Source organism: Megalops cyprinoides, chromosome 5 (assembly GCF_013368585.1).
Source record: "Megalops cyprinoides isolate fMegCyp1 chromosome 5, fMegCyp1.pri, whole genome shotgun sequence".
Taxonomy (NCBI): domain Eukaryota; kingdom Metazoa; phylum Chordata; class Actinopteri; order Elopiformes; family Megalopidae; genus Megalops; species Megalops cyprinoides.
In genome coordinates this window covers 9,092,132-9,105,662 of record NC_050587.1, presented here as the reverse complement: position 1 = coordinate 9,105,662, position 13,531 = coordinate 9,092,132, and the positions used below count along the sequence as shown (strand labels likewise).

Sequence of the window (13,531 nt, the reverse complement as noted above, 5' to 3'; positions counted from 1 at the left end):
TTTTCATTAGAAAAACCAACCTGCCCCCACAGGTCTTAACCACTCCCTGTGTGTCTAGCGCAGCTCTCTACCTCGCCTGTGGTAGCTGCAGCGGGCAGTGTGTATGCACAGTAGGAGAAGCCTAGTTAACTGTGAAGTAGTAGTAATAATAATAGCTGCTGTTGAGTGCATTTGGTGCTTCACTTCATTTGATGAACATTTCAGTACTGGATATTCATTTTCTTTTTTTTTTTCCTCCTGTTGAAGAATAAAATTGCATAAAATCGTTATGTAAAATTTTTAAGATGCCTGCCATTTTTTCTTGTTTGGTTTTTCTCCATTTCATTTAATAATATTTTTGGAAATTTTCCAGTTGGCCAAACTACTGTTACACTGTGGAAACAATGCCCCCAAGTAAACAGTGAAGGGAAAACATGTTTTTCCTGCAAATGTGTTTGGGAATTTTACCAGCTTGCCAAAGTTGGGTGTAATCAAATTAAGTTATGTTTTTGTTCATTCCGACCTGCAAGCAAGCTAATGTTAGCTAATGCTAGCTTCCTTGAATTATTTGTCCACCAAATAATTAAAATGAAGTCTGTTCACAAATTACAGCCATTGAAATTTAAGTCCATTTTGAAGATGAGGTTTGCATCTTCTCACAATGCATAGTGAAATCTTTTTTACTGTTTTTGCTTATAAAATTACATTAATGTTTTATATTTTAAAATGCAGGGTGATTTACATAATCCTTCCTGTAAACCACACAGCTGGAATCAAGCAAATCTGCTACCTACTATTAATATTTCTGCTCCATCAAAAGGGAGACATTTGTATACATACAGTATTTTGTATTTCTGTTTTCAGAGGATGTGTGTTGGTTTGAATAGAAAAAAATGATATAGTTTGGCACACTACAACCCTACTGTCAGTTTCTAAATTTCAGAAGGATTGTTGGTCCAAGTCAAAGCCTCAACAAAAGGTTAGCCATTGGAGTATGATGTAAAATTTTGTTTTCTGTTATTGTAAAGCGCCAAATTACATGAAAAATCACACCATCTCAGAATTTAAGCCTACCAGTAAAATATCACCATATTTTCCATAATTGTTATTTTTCAGTAGCAGAAAAGGGCAGTGGATCCTGTCTTTATCAAATTAAATGTGATAATACCAGTGTCACTGTTTTGTTTTTGTAGTAATGCTGAATTGAAGGATCTCAGTCCTTGCCTCCAGAACGAAGTGATGCTCTTGACAATACATATTTGCACAAATACGAATTCCTTTATGATTATTATATGAAACCTTTTATGAATGATCACAATTTATTTAAAAAGTGGTTTTTGTGTTAAGTTTTTACCAGATGTAAGGAATGCACCATTTAATCCAGCCCAATTCCATTAGGGTTTTGTCTGGCTTCCATTAAAAAAAAAAAAAAAAAAAACTTACTTCCTGCACTGCACACCCTCTGTTGACAGTGTTTTGTCTTCAGAGTTCACAAAAGACGAGCCTTTATAGCATTACCATACAGGGTCTTACATCAGGTGTTACAATCCAAATATGTGTGCATTCCAATAGCTGTAGACTAGTCCTCGGAATGTTGTCTGCTTTTTCATTTTGCTGTGGTATCATGGGAAACGGCTGCTTCCCCTGGTCCCTGAAGTGTGGCATTTCTCACAAGGTGACCCCGAGTGTATATATGCCTTGGCACCGCTGCCTAGATGCAAATGCCACAGAGAGCTGCAATTGATTCTAGCACATTAGTACCATCTGGCTATCCAATTCAGTGCTCTCAGGGGCCTCAGCATCCTTGCATCACTACTGCATGGTGCTTTATATCCATCTGTTACCTGAAGAAACTGTCAGTAAAACTGCTGTCAGTAAATCTGCAGCCACTGGTATTCAGTATGTCAGTATGCATAATATGTGTGCAATAGTATGTATAATATGTGTGCAGATATATTAACCCAGGCTGTGTGGTGTACTTATTATTTGAGCACATTATCTGTAATGTTTGAAATAGGGTGTAAATCAAATCATGTAAATGCTACTTCTGCAAGAAGGGTGTTTCTTGTTGCCGCCTTTACCCTGACGCTCATTGCGCCGTTTGAAGTTGTTGAAGTCCGCCGTTTGAAAGTGTATCGTATTAGTTGCCCTATAGGCTGTAATTGTACAAATCTAATAGTACTGTGTCCTCAAACAGACCTTGCTCTCAGCTGAGAACTGTCTCATTGTGGAACTGTACACATCCTGTCCCCGTACTGTCGCTATACTTGCTGTATGCACTTTTGTAAGTCGCTTTGGATAAAAGCGTCTGCTAAATAAATAAATGTAAATGTAATCTATACAGTACTAGTCAAAAGTTTGGCTGCAACTTATATTCTTTATTATTTTTTTTTTTTACCATTTTCCACATTTTATAATAATGGTAAAGACAACAAAAGTATCAAATAACAAATGGAATTACACAATGGCCAAAAAAGTGTTACACAAATCAAAATGATATTATATTTTAGATTCTTCCACGTAGACAAAAAAATTTTTTTTTTTTGGAAAGAAATTAATACATCGGCATCAACTTCACCGTATTTGTCTAAAAAACACAAATAGCATTTAAGCATAAGTCTTTAAATCAAAATGTTTTTGAATGCATGTTTCCCATTATTTTAATCAGGTGTCTCGGACTGGTACTGTAGATCGGCTGATGTTTATAACACCTTTTGTGATCACTGAAGTAGAATCATTTTCATTAACATGAGAACAAAGGAAATTAAATTAAACCCTATGATATATTTCTGGCCCAGATAGTCTGCACTATCCCACTTTTCACTAAAGCATGGTCACTATCAGTCACAGAGTGTACCTCTTTCTCTCTTTCAGGAGGAAAGAAGGTTGGGATTAACCCAAAGATAAACAACCTTATGCCTGGATACGAGGTGGCGAAGTATGACCTGGTGTGGATCTGCGACAGCGGGATACGAGGTGAGGGGGCTGAGGCACATCTGAGGGGTTCGTTTCATTTCCTGACCACGGGGAAGAGAGAGGTTATCAGTGGTCATGTTGCTCAGTGGTGGCTGAGATCCAACATCCCTTCTGAAGGCACGAACAAGAAAAACACTTTTCTTACAAGCGCTCTTTTTGCTGAAGATCCATAATCTGTGCAGTTGTTTCTTTTCAGAAGAATTGGAGATAAATGGCTTTATCAGTGTCTTCTTTTTTTTTTCTTCATCTCAGTGAAATCAGATACCCTCACCGATATGGCCAATCAGATGACAGAGAAGGTGGGATTGGTGCATGGCCTCCCGTACGTGGCGGATAGACAAGGCTTCGCTGCCACATTAGAGCAGGTGAGAGTTGCTACAGGCCCTGCGGTCTCTGAAGGTCATCATAATTTTTTTTTTCATTTTGTTTTGGATCAGTCTGCAAGAGCTGTTTTTGTGAAATCTTCACCCTTTCTGTGGTATCCAATATCGCAGGGTGTTTTAGCAACCCACAATAGTCTCTTACACCCTATTGCACCAGGATATTGTGCTCTACCTCTGTTAAAAATAGATATACACATAGCTATGGACTTCTAATGGGTTGTGTGCTGGAGTAGAACTTTTGATGAGTTAATTGTGATTTCAGTGGGTGTTAACATTAAAGGATTGGCAAAAGGTGGTTTATTTTAAAACAGCAGGGTTGGTAGAGCATTACAAGAAAATGTTTGGAGATGTTCTCAGTTCAAAATCAATAATTAATTTAAATGCTATACTAAAATATCCAGACTGTAAGGTTTTGACTGAAAGCGTCTTGTGTGTGAGGGCAAAGAGAGGATGGTTTTTCTTAAACAGTAGGAGGCTTCATGACCATTGGCTATATTATTAGTGGAAACAGTCCTACCCAAAGATAAGCAGTAGAGTAATTTAAGAACTCTTATCATGCCCTCATGCGTGATAGCGCTTCTCTGTGTGTCTGTTTTCTCTGTGCTAAGTTTGTTTCGCCTCAGTTAATTGAGGTTGTTCTCACTTTGTGCTGTGATTTCCATAAAGGCAACACATTTACTCATTTAAAGTCTCACAGTGCGAATTTATTTGTCATTAAGCACACTAAAATGTAAACAATAAATGCTTTGTTTCTAGTTTAGTAAGCTACTAGTTTTTGTCTTCTCAAAAGGATACCACATTCCAGGTTTTCAGCGTGGTATATTGGATAACACTGCCCTATTCAGAGGGATAAAGAAAGAATCATGTGACGCTTGTCGGTATACCCGAGTTAATTGACTCCTGTTCGTTCACTTGGTTTTGAAGAGTGTGTAACGTCTTTTCAACTCTGTGATGACTCCAAGTTTGAAGCTGAAATTGGTCTTCATTTGAGACTCAAGTGGACTTTTATTTTATGAGACCTTTTATAACGGTTTCATCAGTAGGAATAAAGTAACTTCCTTCTCCGTTCTGCATGGTCAGCAAGCCTGTGTTTTCAGACCTGGCTAAGGGCAGGTTTCTCTCGCACACTCACGCCTGAAACGTGCATGAAGCGTGCATGTTCTCAGCCACTGTGTCTGAGAGGAGGGGAAAGAAAGCTCTGTCAGCCGTTTTGAGGTGCTGCCCTTGTTTACAGTCTCCATTGCTGGTTTCATGCTTCCAGCAGATAGATGAAATGGTTTAGTCTTGGACACATTCATAGTAATTTATCGTCATATGGTCATTATTAGTCTTATAGTACACTAAGACATGAAAGGTTTGTTATGCTTAAACACATGCCCTGGAATTAACAAGGCCAGGGCCCTAGAAGTTGTTTATAGGCTGACACAATCATGTGCAATTTTCATTTAAAATGTCAAGTCAAAAATACTTCTACCACTGCGAAAGTAGCAATAATGCATAATGTTTATCAGTAGATTTTTAAAAAGAAAAATATACTGAATAAACATATTTAGTAAATTGTAGGCAATTGTGAGCATATCGTAAAGTAAATAATTTTGGAAATCCGAAAGATAACCATTCAAATCATTTGAGTGAATATATTTAATCTTTTTTAATATTCTCAACTTTGGTGAATGGTGAGTAGTTGCATCCTGAACAGAATATTTTTGTATAGCCATTGGTGCAGAAGTAGCTGCTTAAGGAAGTGTTTTTTTTCCCTTATCACAATTTACCTCTGCATTTGTATTATATTAGTCATTTGGGATTGATTTTGTTAGCTACTCTGTGTAACCACAGTCACTTCTGGTTTGTCCCTGCCACGAACCACTGGGTTGCTACGTGGGCTCCTGGGGCACATCTATGCTTTGTATATATTTGTAGGCATGGCACTTGGATAACTTGTAATTGCTCTTTTAAATGTGCTCTGTGATGTGTTCTGTCACAACTCTTTATTAAGAGCACTGTGTGAAACAAAATTTGATTGAAGCACATTTATACAAAAGCTCACTGCATCTGTCTGTGAGACTCCTTCATAAGAAGGACTGAATGGATTCTTAAGACTACCTTTTAATGGCTGTAAAATGGTATATTTTGTTATCTGATAGCTTACTTTGTTTATACCATGTATTTTTTCCATAGACTTTTGTCTTTGAATTAATCTGTCCATGTTTTAATGTTTTGGGTGAAGGTGTTTGAGCGACATGGTAGTATTTTTTGGGATGATGTACTAGCAGTAATAATAATAACGCATTTCTCATTATTATTACTGGGTCTTTGTGTGTTCTGTCATTGTGGTAGCTCTCCTGCTTACTGTCAAACACTTGTTCTTGATCTCTGCAGGTGTACTTTGGGACATCCCACCCACGCTCCTACATCTCAGCCAATGTGATGGGCATTAAATGTGTGACAGGCATGTCGTGCCTCATGAGGAAGGATATCCTGGACCAGGCCGGGGGGCTCATCGCTTTTGCCCAGTACATTGCGGAGGACTACTTCATGGCCAAGGCCATTGCGGACAGGTAGGAGGGGTTAGCTGCGGAGCTCAGAATGTGGGAACCAGATCCCGCAGTCCACTTTTTTTTCCCAGCCTTTAGGCCACAAAAACATTGCATCATTCTGGACCTCCCTTAATAGTGCAGTGATTGTACACACAATAGTGGTAACGGCTGGTTAGGGTTGAAAATAAGGGGAAGTTTTTTGTTTCAAAATTGCACTCTTTTTTGCCTGTTTCAGTTAGTAATTTTGTGAAATGCAAATATGAAGCTTTAACTGTTGCTGCCATGAATCATCCCAGAAATTAAAATTTGACGTGTTTATGTTTGCTGTCAAGTACTTACATTAATGACAGATTATTCCAGACACTATACTGTGGGTTTAGAGCTCAGCTGGCTGTCACCTAGAGGCTGTCATGGGTACCATGGAAATGTACCATATGGAATGTGAGAAATAGATGTCAGCAAATCTTTTTCATTTGATGTATGTCGTCATTGTATAAATTATCATTCCTTACTACTTCAGTTTGTATGGTGTTGAAAAATGTTTAAATCAATGTCCCTGTGGCAAATGTACCACTACAGTTTCAGGTATGTAATGTACCAATACCATTAGGCATTGTTATTAAATCTTCCATGAACAATATTTCAATATTTCAAACTCTTCTCTCAAATTAGTATTCGACAAATGAATGTAAGAAAGCAGGACAATTGGTTAGCATTTCGTATTGAAATTATGTGGAATCGTCATTAACTGTTTATTGATGACTACCCTCTGTCCAGCAGAGTCTTTGGAATGCCCAGTTCGTCCTCCGTTATTATAAACCTGTGTGTGTTTTGGATTTCTGCAAAACACTGGCTAGCTAATTGTAAAAATGGTAAAATGAAAGCCCTTTACCCTTTCTCATGTGTTCTGCAGGGGGTGGAAATTCGCTATGGCAACGCAGGTAGCCATGCAGAACTCGGGCTCTTATTCAATTGCACAATTCCAGTCTCGCATGATCAGGTACGTCTATTGTTACCACATCAGCTCATGTCCCAAATATGAGATCATTATAATTGAATGAATAGCGGCAGAACCAATCAGTGATAGAATACTGGACTGAAGCCTACAGAATTTTGGATTTGAATCTTGTGTCAGGAAGTGCTCGTAAAGTTTGCATCTACACCCACAATACTGGACTTTCTCTAACATCCAGCTGTATAAATTGGGTAATTGTAAACATTAAAAAATGTTAGCCTGACTAATGTACAAGACTTGTGCCAAAATGAACTCGCTGTGATGTTCATTGATTGTCAGTTCTCAGATTTGAAAAATATGAGAGCTGGGTAAGATAAGATTGAGAAATGAAGTCCTGAGTGCGTCTGCTTTCGGATGCACAGCTTGCGCAGCTCTAAGCCTCCTTGTGTTGCTCTCAGGTGGGCCAAGCTGCGCATCAACATGCTCCCAGCCACCGTCTGCGAGCCCATCTCCGAGTGCTTCGTGGCCAGCCTCATCATCGGCTGGGCGGCGCACCACGTGTTCCGCTGGGACATCATGGTCTTCTTCATGTGCCACTGCCTGGCCTGGTTCATCGCAGACTACATCCAACTCCGAGGCATCCAGGTGAAGCAGAGCTTGTGCCGTCACACTCACACGTCTCACTGGCTGGGGGGGGGGCGTTCGGTGGTATTTTTATGCGGCCTAAAGAGGTGTCTGCTCTAAACTTGAGGTTTAAAGCATGCAACAAACAAGGCAGACCGCATGAGACCAAAAAAGTAGACTGTTTTCAGTCAGAAATGTAATGTCATGTAATTTCAGACATTTACATTTTCATGTAACTGCAGGCATGAAATGGCATCCCTTACTCGGTCACAACTTATGAGGAAGTGCATTTCTTGACTGGACAGCCTTCAACCCTGACCTCACTCTCTCTCTGTTCGCCCTTCTCCTCTGCAGGGAGGCCCCCCGGCCTTCTCCAAGCTGGACTATGCCGTGGCCTGGTTCATCAGGGAGTCCATGACGATACAGATCTTCCTCTCAGCGCTGTGGGACCCCACGATAAGCTGGAGGACTGGCCGCTACCGCTTGCGCTGTGGGGGAACAGCAGAGGAGATCCTGGAGGTATAACCCAGACGGGTCCAGAGACTGTACAGAAGCAAGCGAAAAAATGGTAACAAAAAGCAATGGAAAAGTGGAGCATGGAAAGGAAAAAAAAAAAACTTCATAGGACAATTAAGGTTTTAAGAGAATTCAACTTTTGATAGTTTTTATGTGGAAAAAAAATATGAAATCCCTGTTTTTAATGAGAAGATGTGTACCTTCCTTCCAAAAACCAGTCTGTGTTGAAAGGAAGGAGAGGACAAAGAAGGGAGGGTGTAAATATTTATTGCTGTAAAGAAGGCAAAAACCTAAGGCTAAGAATCCTTCTGAGGGCTAGAGACAGGAGTGGGAGGCAAACAGTAGGAATTACAACTGCAGGCCTTTGTTTTTAGTTTCTTTTTTATCTTGGTGACACATTCCATGAGTGGTTAACAGCACCGTATTTATCTTGTAGCCATAATATAGCCAATTGATTACCAAATACGATAATGTAATCTTATTGAAATGTGAACTCCTATCATTTCGGCATATAAATTACTAGTAGCACTAATGCAGTTAGTTGACTATTGCTGCCTTAGTGCTGTGTAGTTATTGTCAATTGAATGCAGTGTTGCCTTTTTGAAGTGCTGCCTACTGAAAGTTTCAACAAAAGGATCCACTCAGGACCACTTTGTGTTTACTAGTCAGATATTTCAAGCAATATTTAAAGTAAAAGTAGGGAGTGATTTGTACATAGCTGGCTCTGGCTTTGTGTGTTGTTTCTGAGATCAGTAATGTTTCCAAGTATCACAAGATGATGCTGACAGGATCGTCCCCAGCACGCCATCATCAGCCAGCCAATGTGAATGGCCATCAGGGTGAATCTAGCAGTTATTTACCAGCAAATAACATTTTTTTTTTCCCATAATTTGAAACATGGATACTAGAACAGCTTACCAGGCTTTACGTTTTGAATGCTCTCGTAGACATTGTCAGAAAGCTCACGAGTGTTTCTGGGTAAATTATCTCGAAGCACTTGAAACTTCTTTAATGGTGTGCATTTATACCGAAGTCATAGGAATCTGCTGTCTAAAAGGACAGGTCTCGTACCTTACCGGTGTGCATATGTGCAAGGTCAGAAGATTCACGCAAATTTCGACCATGCTGTCGAGTATCGATGTGGCCATTTGTTTCTGTGCTTAATGTCACTTCATGATGGTGTTCCATGAAGCACAGTCAGTATTTCCCTGAGGCATATTTCAGTGTTTATCCGCAAGGGCACTGACATCTGAACAGTCCACTTTATTTCAAACTTGCATCCCATTTCATATGTTTTTGACACTTTAGGCAGGCAATTTGCCTGTACAGTTAAAACAAGTAAGCACTGTGTAACAATTGTGCAAATCTACATTGTTGTATGACAGAAAGGGTCAGTGTGATTTTATGCCAAGGGCAGTTTGGTTGAATTGGCTTTAGCTTTTCTAAAAGATGTAGTCTCTTAAAACTATAGCAGTGTTTTGAAATTAGTCTAAGGAATTACCAAACATCAAGAAAATTCCAGATTGACACGTTTCAAAAGATTAGACTGCTAACACCAGACAGTGTGTTTGAGCTGTCTGCATTCCATAGATAGGCCTTGAAATATTGTTTCAGAACAAAGTGAACAAAAGAGACACATTCAGGTTCAGCAGTGGCAAGAACTGGGCAGCAGTGTGGAGAGGCATTTTTGGCAAAGGCACCCCTGTACTGATGGCCCCTCTGGGTCTGCTATTTCTGATACCTCTGCTGCCCCTTAAAGAGAAAACACTTTTGAACAAAATGATTGAAAAAAAAAATGCTTGCCATTCAATGCCAGACTGTATCTGAGCCATGTTAGGAAGTTAAATCACCTTACATTTATATAGTAGTCTTTCCAACAAGAGAGATGTCAAAATGTTGTTTACAAGAACTGCAGCACCATCACTGATGAAATCGAGTGTGTGTGGGAGGAATCCTCTTCGATCCGTCTGTCTGTGTTTGTGTAGTCATTCTGGGGAAACGTGGCACAGTATTGACGATTGGCACACGCCTACGAGTGGTACACTTTTGGTAGATTTGACATGTATCACAATCACGAAAGCAAGTTTTAAGTCAAACAAAACCCAAATTTAGTACAGCGCGTTTGTCAAATGCCATCACTCTAAAAGCATTTCCGATGTTAAAACCACTTTATTTAAATCTTTTACAGTTTTTTGTATATCATGAAAAATGACAGATCATAAAGGCACTCACCTAAGGACAGAATGGAGACAATAATGCCAACCCAGGTTATAACAAAAAACTAATGTAACGGACAAAACCCACTGTTCAGACTTGGTTTTTCTTTCTTTTTTGTATACAGCTTACACACACATTTGTGATCAATTTAGTAGAGTGGCATCATGTGAAGTTACTTGTTTATGATTGATGGCTCATTTCTTTGCCATTTTTGACCCTCTGTCCTTGCCTTGTTGCATGCTGAAGATGGCAGAACAGAAATGCGTTTAATATGCAGTTATTCCAGCTGTACAAATGAAAAACGGTCAGTCTGAACAGTGAGTGTTGTCTTGTGCAAAGATAAGATGTGCCTACAAACACCAGCAAACAACCCGTAAATGAAACTGAAACTTGTCTTACTAACTGAGGTATTCCCCTTCTTACTACTAGATTTTCTAGTAGAAATTCCAGTTTGTTTTTTTTTTCTTTTTTTATACTTTCCTATTTGGTCACCAGACAAATTTCAAAGTGCTGATTCTGAATAAAGTGGTCTCCACATATGTTTGTGTTTGCAGAAATGGGATGAATCAACGCAATACATAGTCCCAACAACACTGAGCCATTTTACATCTTCAGCTAGCAGTGAAATAAAGGGAAAGTCCCTTACCACTGAGCGTTTTGTCAGGTCCAAGATGCTTTGCTGCCGCTCTTCATTTGTTAGCCATTGGCTTGGCATTCAGGCATTGGTGAATGCAGTAGTTCACCTGCCAGCAGCTTAGGTAAGGCCTCTGTCAGAATATCATTTTTACATCTGCAACTTGAACTTAAAATATGTTTGAACAAATACAGCAGCCTTTGTGATCATTAATTTTGTTGAATAAATTAACAAAACTATCTTTGTTAACTCTACTTAAATTTGGGGTGTTGCTTGACTTAGAATATTTACAGATAAAATGACAGATAAAATTTACAGATAAAATTTATTTACATCATCTGTTTAAAAAAAAAAAAAAAAACCCTTCAGTTGAGTGAATTGATTGTGATGGCATTGTTGGTTAGGGTAAAGTAGAAACTTAAACAGCAATAAAAAAACAATACAGGTACAAGCCCTAGAAGCTACATGCTGTATTGTACACATGGAACAAAAACACATCTCTCACACATAAACATAGACACACACACACGCACACACGCATGCACACACGCACGCACACACACACACACAGAGACTACACGTGACACATTATAATATTTATAAATATATCTTACAATAAAACATTTCATGGCTGTTTGTCTTTTGCCATTTCAGTACATCATTTCACCTTTTAAAGCAATTTCCTTACCAAATATGTAGTGTAGTTTAATAATTAAAGATGAATGTAATGTTGCATGTAAATAGGTAAATGTTGACTGTTTAATTCACAGTAAAACTGAATACAGTGCCACGGTAGAGGCCATTCTAACACAGAGGTGGAAAGGGGTGGGCGAGGGGGGCATTTCCTGCAGCAGAAGGCGCTGCTTCATTGACTATCAAACCAAGTCTGTCAGTCTTTGCCTTCTTTGTGAATCATCGTCTTAAGTAGCTTTTTTTTTTTCTTTTTATCCACCTCATTACCGGAAAGTCTGCAACGCACTGTATGCTTATTGTTTAGACTTATCCCTTTTATTTCTTTTCATGTGTTTGTACAATGATATTGCGTATGTGTGCGTGTGTGTGAGAGTGAGAGAGAGCGTGTGCAGGTGTGCACTCTACTGATGGCCTTTTTATCTTTGCAAATCAAAAAGATTGTATTATTGTGATGTAAAGTGGGGAACTGGACTGTTTTTGTTTTTCTTTTTTTTTTTTTTTTTTTTAAGTTTTCTTTCAGTTTTGTGTGCAAGTGTTAACTGGTGGATGTGAATAGGCAAATGTGGAGTAAACAAGACTGGCAGCCTTCACAAAATTGGAAAAAAATTATGGATTGGCGTACGGTTAAGCTCGCTTCGCTTTGTGCCAAGAGCTCTTTGTATTTCCACTCACCAGCCAAAGGGGCTGCCAGCGCCTCGCTGAAGGCCGCTTTGTCTGCCTCTGCGTGACCGCGGCTGCTCATGAGTCCTCCTCGTGTGCCATGAGTGTGGCTGTTCAGAGTATGCGAGCATCCCCTTGTGCAGATCATACGCTTTTCCCCTTCTCGCGGCGGATCTTCACCAGGGCGGCTCTTTAAGGGCATCGCCGTGCGCCCGTGCCAGCGGGCCCCCCTCGGAGGAAAGCAGTTTCCCCCCCCACTCGTGTGCCCAGCGCGTAGTGACTAACTTCCTTTCAGCTCAGCTGCCAAAACAAGAGAGCACTCACGCAGCACGCGCGTCTCGCTCTGAAAGAGCCTCATTCAGGGCGGCCCGCAGCAGAGAGGCAGCCCTTCAGGCTGGTGAGGGGGGGGGACCTCAGCAGTGTGCTTCTGTGTGCCCCACCGCGCCGACGTCCTTTCGTTTTCGGTGCTTTTGATCGTCGCCGACACTTTCCGCTGATAGGCAGTTGCTCTGCGGTAATGACAACATTGTTGAATTCCGTTGCTGGAGGAAATGCACACCCACTGCAAGACCCTGCAGCTAAACTCTTGAGTTGTTCCCTGATGCAGGCTTCATAATGTCTTGTGACACCTTCATCGTCACACAGATACAGTTGGAAAAATTCAGAAGATTCCAAGGGGAAATCAGGCCCAGTCAGTGAAAATAATCTTTACAGATATTAGTCGCATTTCACAGTAGTATTGTAGGTGTATCAGGGAGATAAAAGTAGTTTAGCATTTTTTTCCATCCATTAAGATAAAAGCTACTGAATGGCTTATACAGGCAACAGCTCAAGAAGGAAAAAATAAAATCAAAACTATGAGTTCAACCATACTGTATCAGACAGTCAAAAGTGAACATCAGTAGTACATCGATACTAGCTGCAGGGGGATTACCAAACCTTCCATTTTGCAAGTGAGAGTGTAAGAACAGGATAAAAACCCAGTTGCTTAACTTTTGCACTTATTGGTATCATTGCATTCCTCACGCGGTTAAGAATCTGACATGATGAATATGTGGAATGCAATTGCTCCTGTTGGTTGTTAACAGGTCTTTATGTTGCTTTTATGTACTGAAGCCATTGGCCAGATCAAGCAGTGTAGAGAAGTTTAGTACTGAACAGAACCACCAAAGCATGCCATCCGTCGTTGTTCATAGATGTCTTGGCACGCACACAGAAGAACGTATTTGTGGCCTCTGCTTTGTCTGTCAGTTCTGTTGTAGACCAGTTATACTGCTGTGACTACCTTTTCGCATGCACAATCAACGTGGGCATTAGGGGCAGCCGTATATTCAGTACAAAGGCTCCAGTCTCAATA

General features: G+C 40.0%; 1 protein-coding gene across 1 annotated transcript in view; it reads left to right on the top strand.

Moving 5' to 3' along the window:
- Window positions 1-11,014, top strand: part of ugcg (UDP-glucose ceramide glucosyltransferase) — a 40,402-nt gene extending 29,388 nt beyond the window's left edge. The window contains exons 4-9 of the mRNA XM_036530033.1: window positions 2,854-2,955; window positions 3,208-3,320; window positions 5,718-5,896; window positions 6,789-6,875; window positions 7,289-7,475; window positions 7,809-11,014. Coding sequence (XP_036385926.1) covers window positions 2,854-2,955; window positions 3,208-3,320; window positions 5,718-5,896; window positions 6,789-6,875; window positions 7,289-7,475; window positions 7,809-7,979 — 839 coding nt within the window. The 3' untranslated portion in view covers window positions 7,980-11,014. The remainder of the gene's footprint in view (window positions 1-2,853; window positions 2,956-3,207; window positions 3,321-5,717; window positions 5,897-6,788; window positions 6,876-7,288; window positions 7,476-7,808) is intronic.
- Window positions 11,015-13,531: the final 2,517 nt, after the last annotated feature.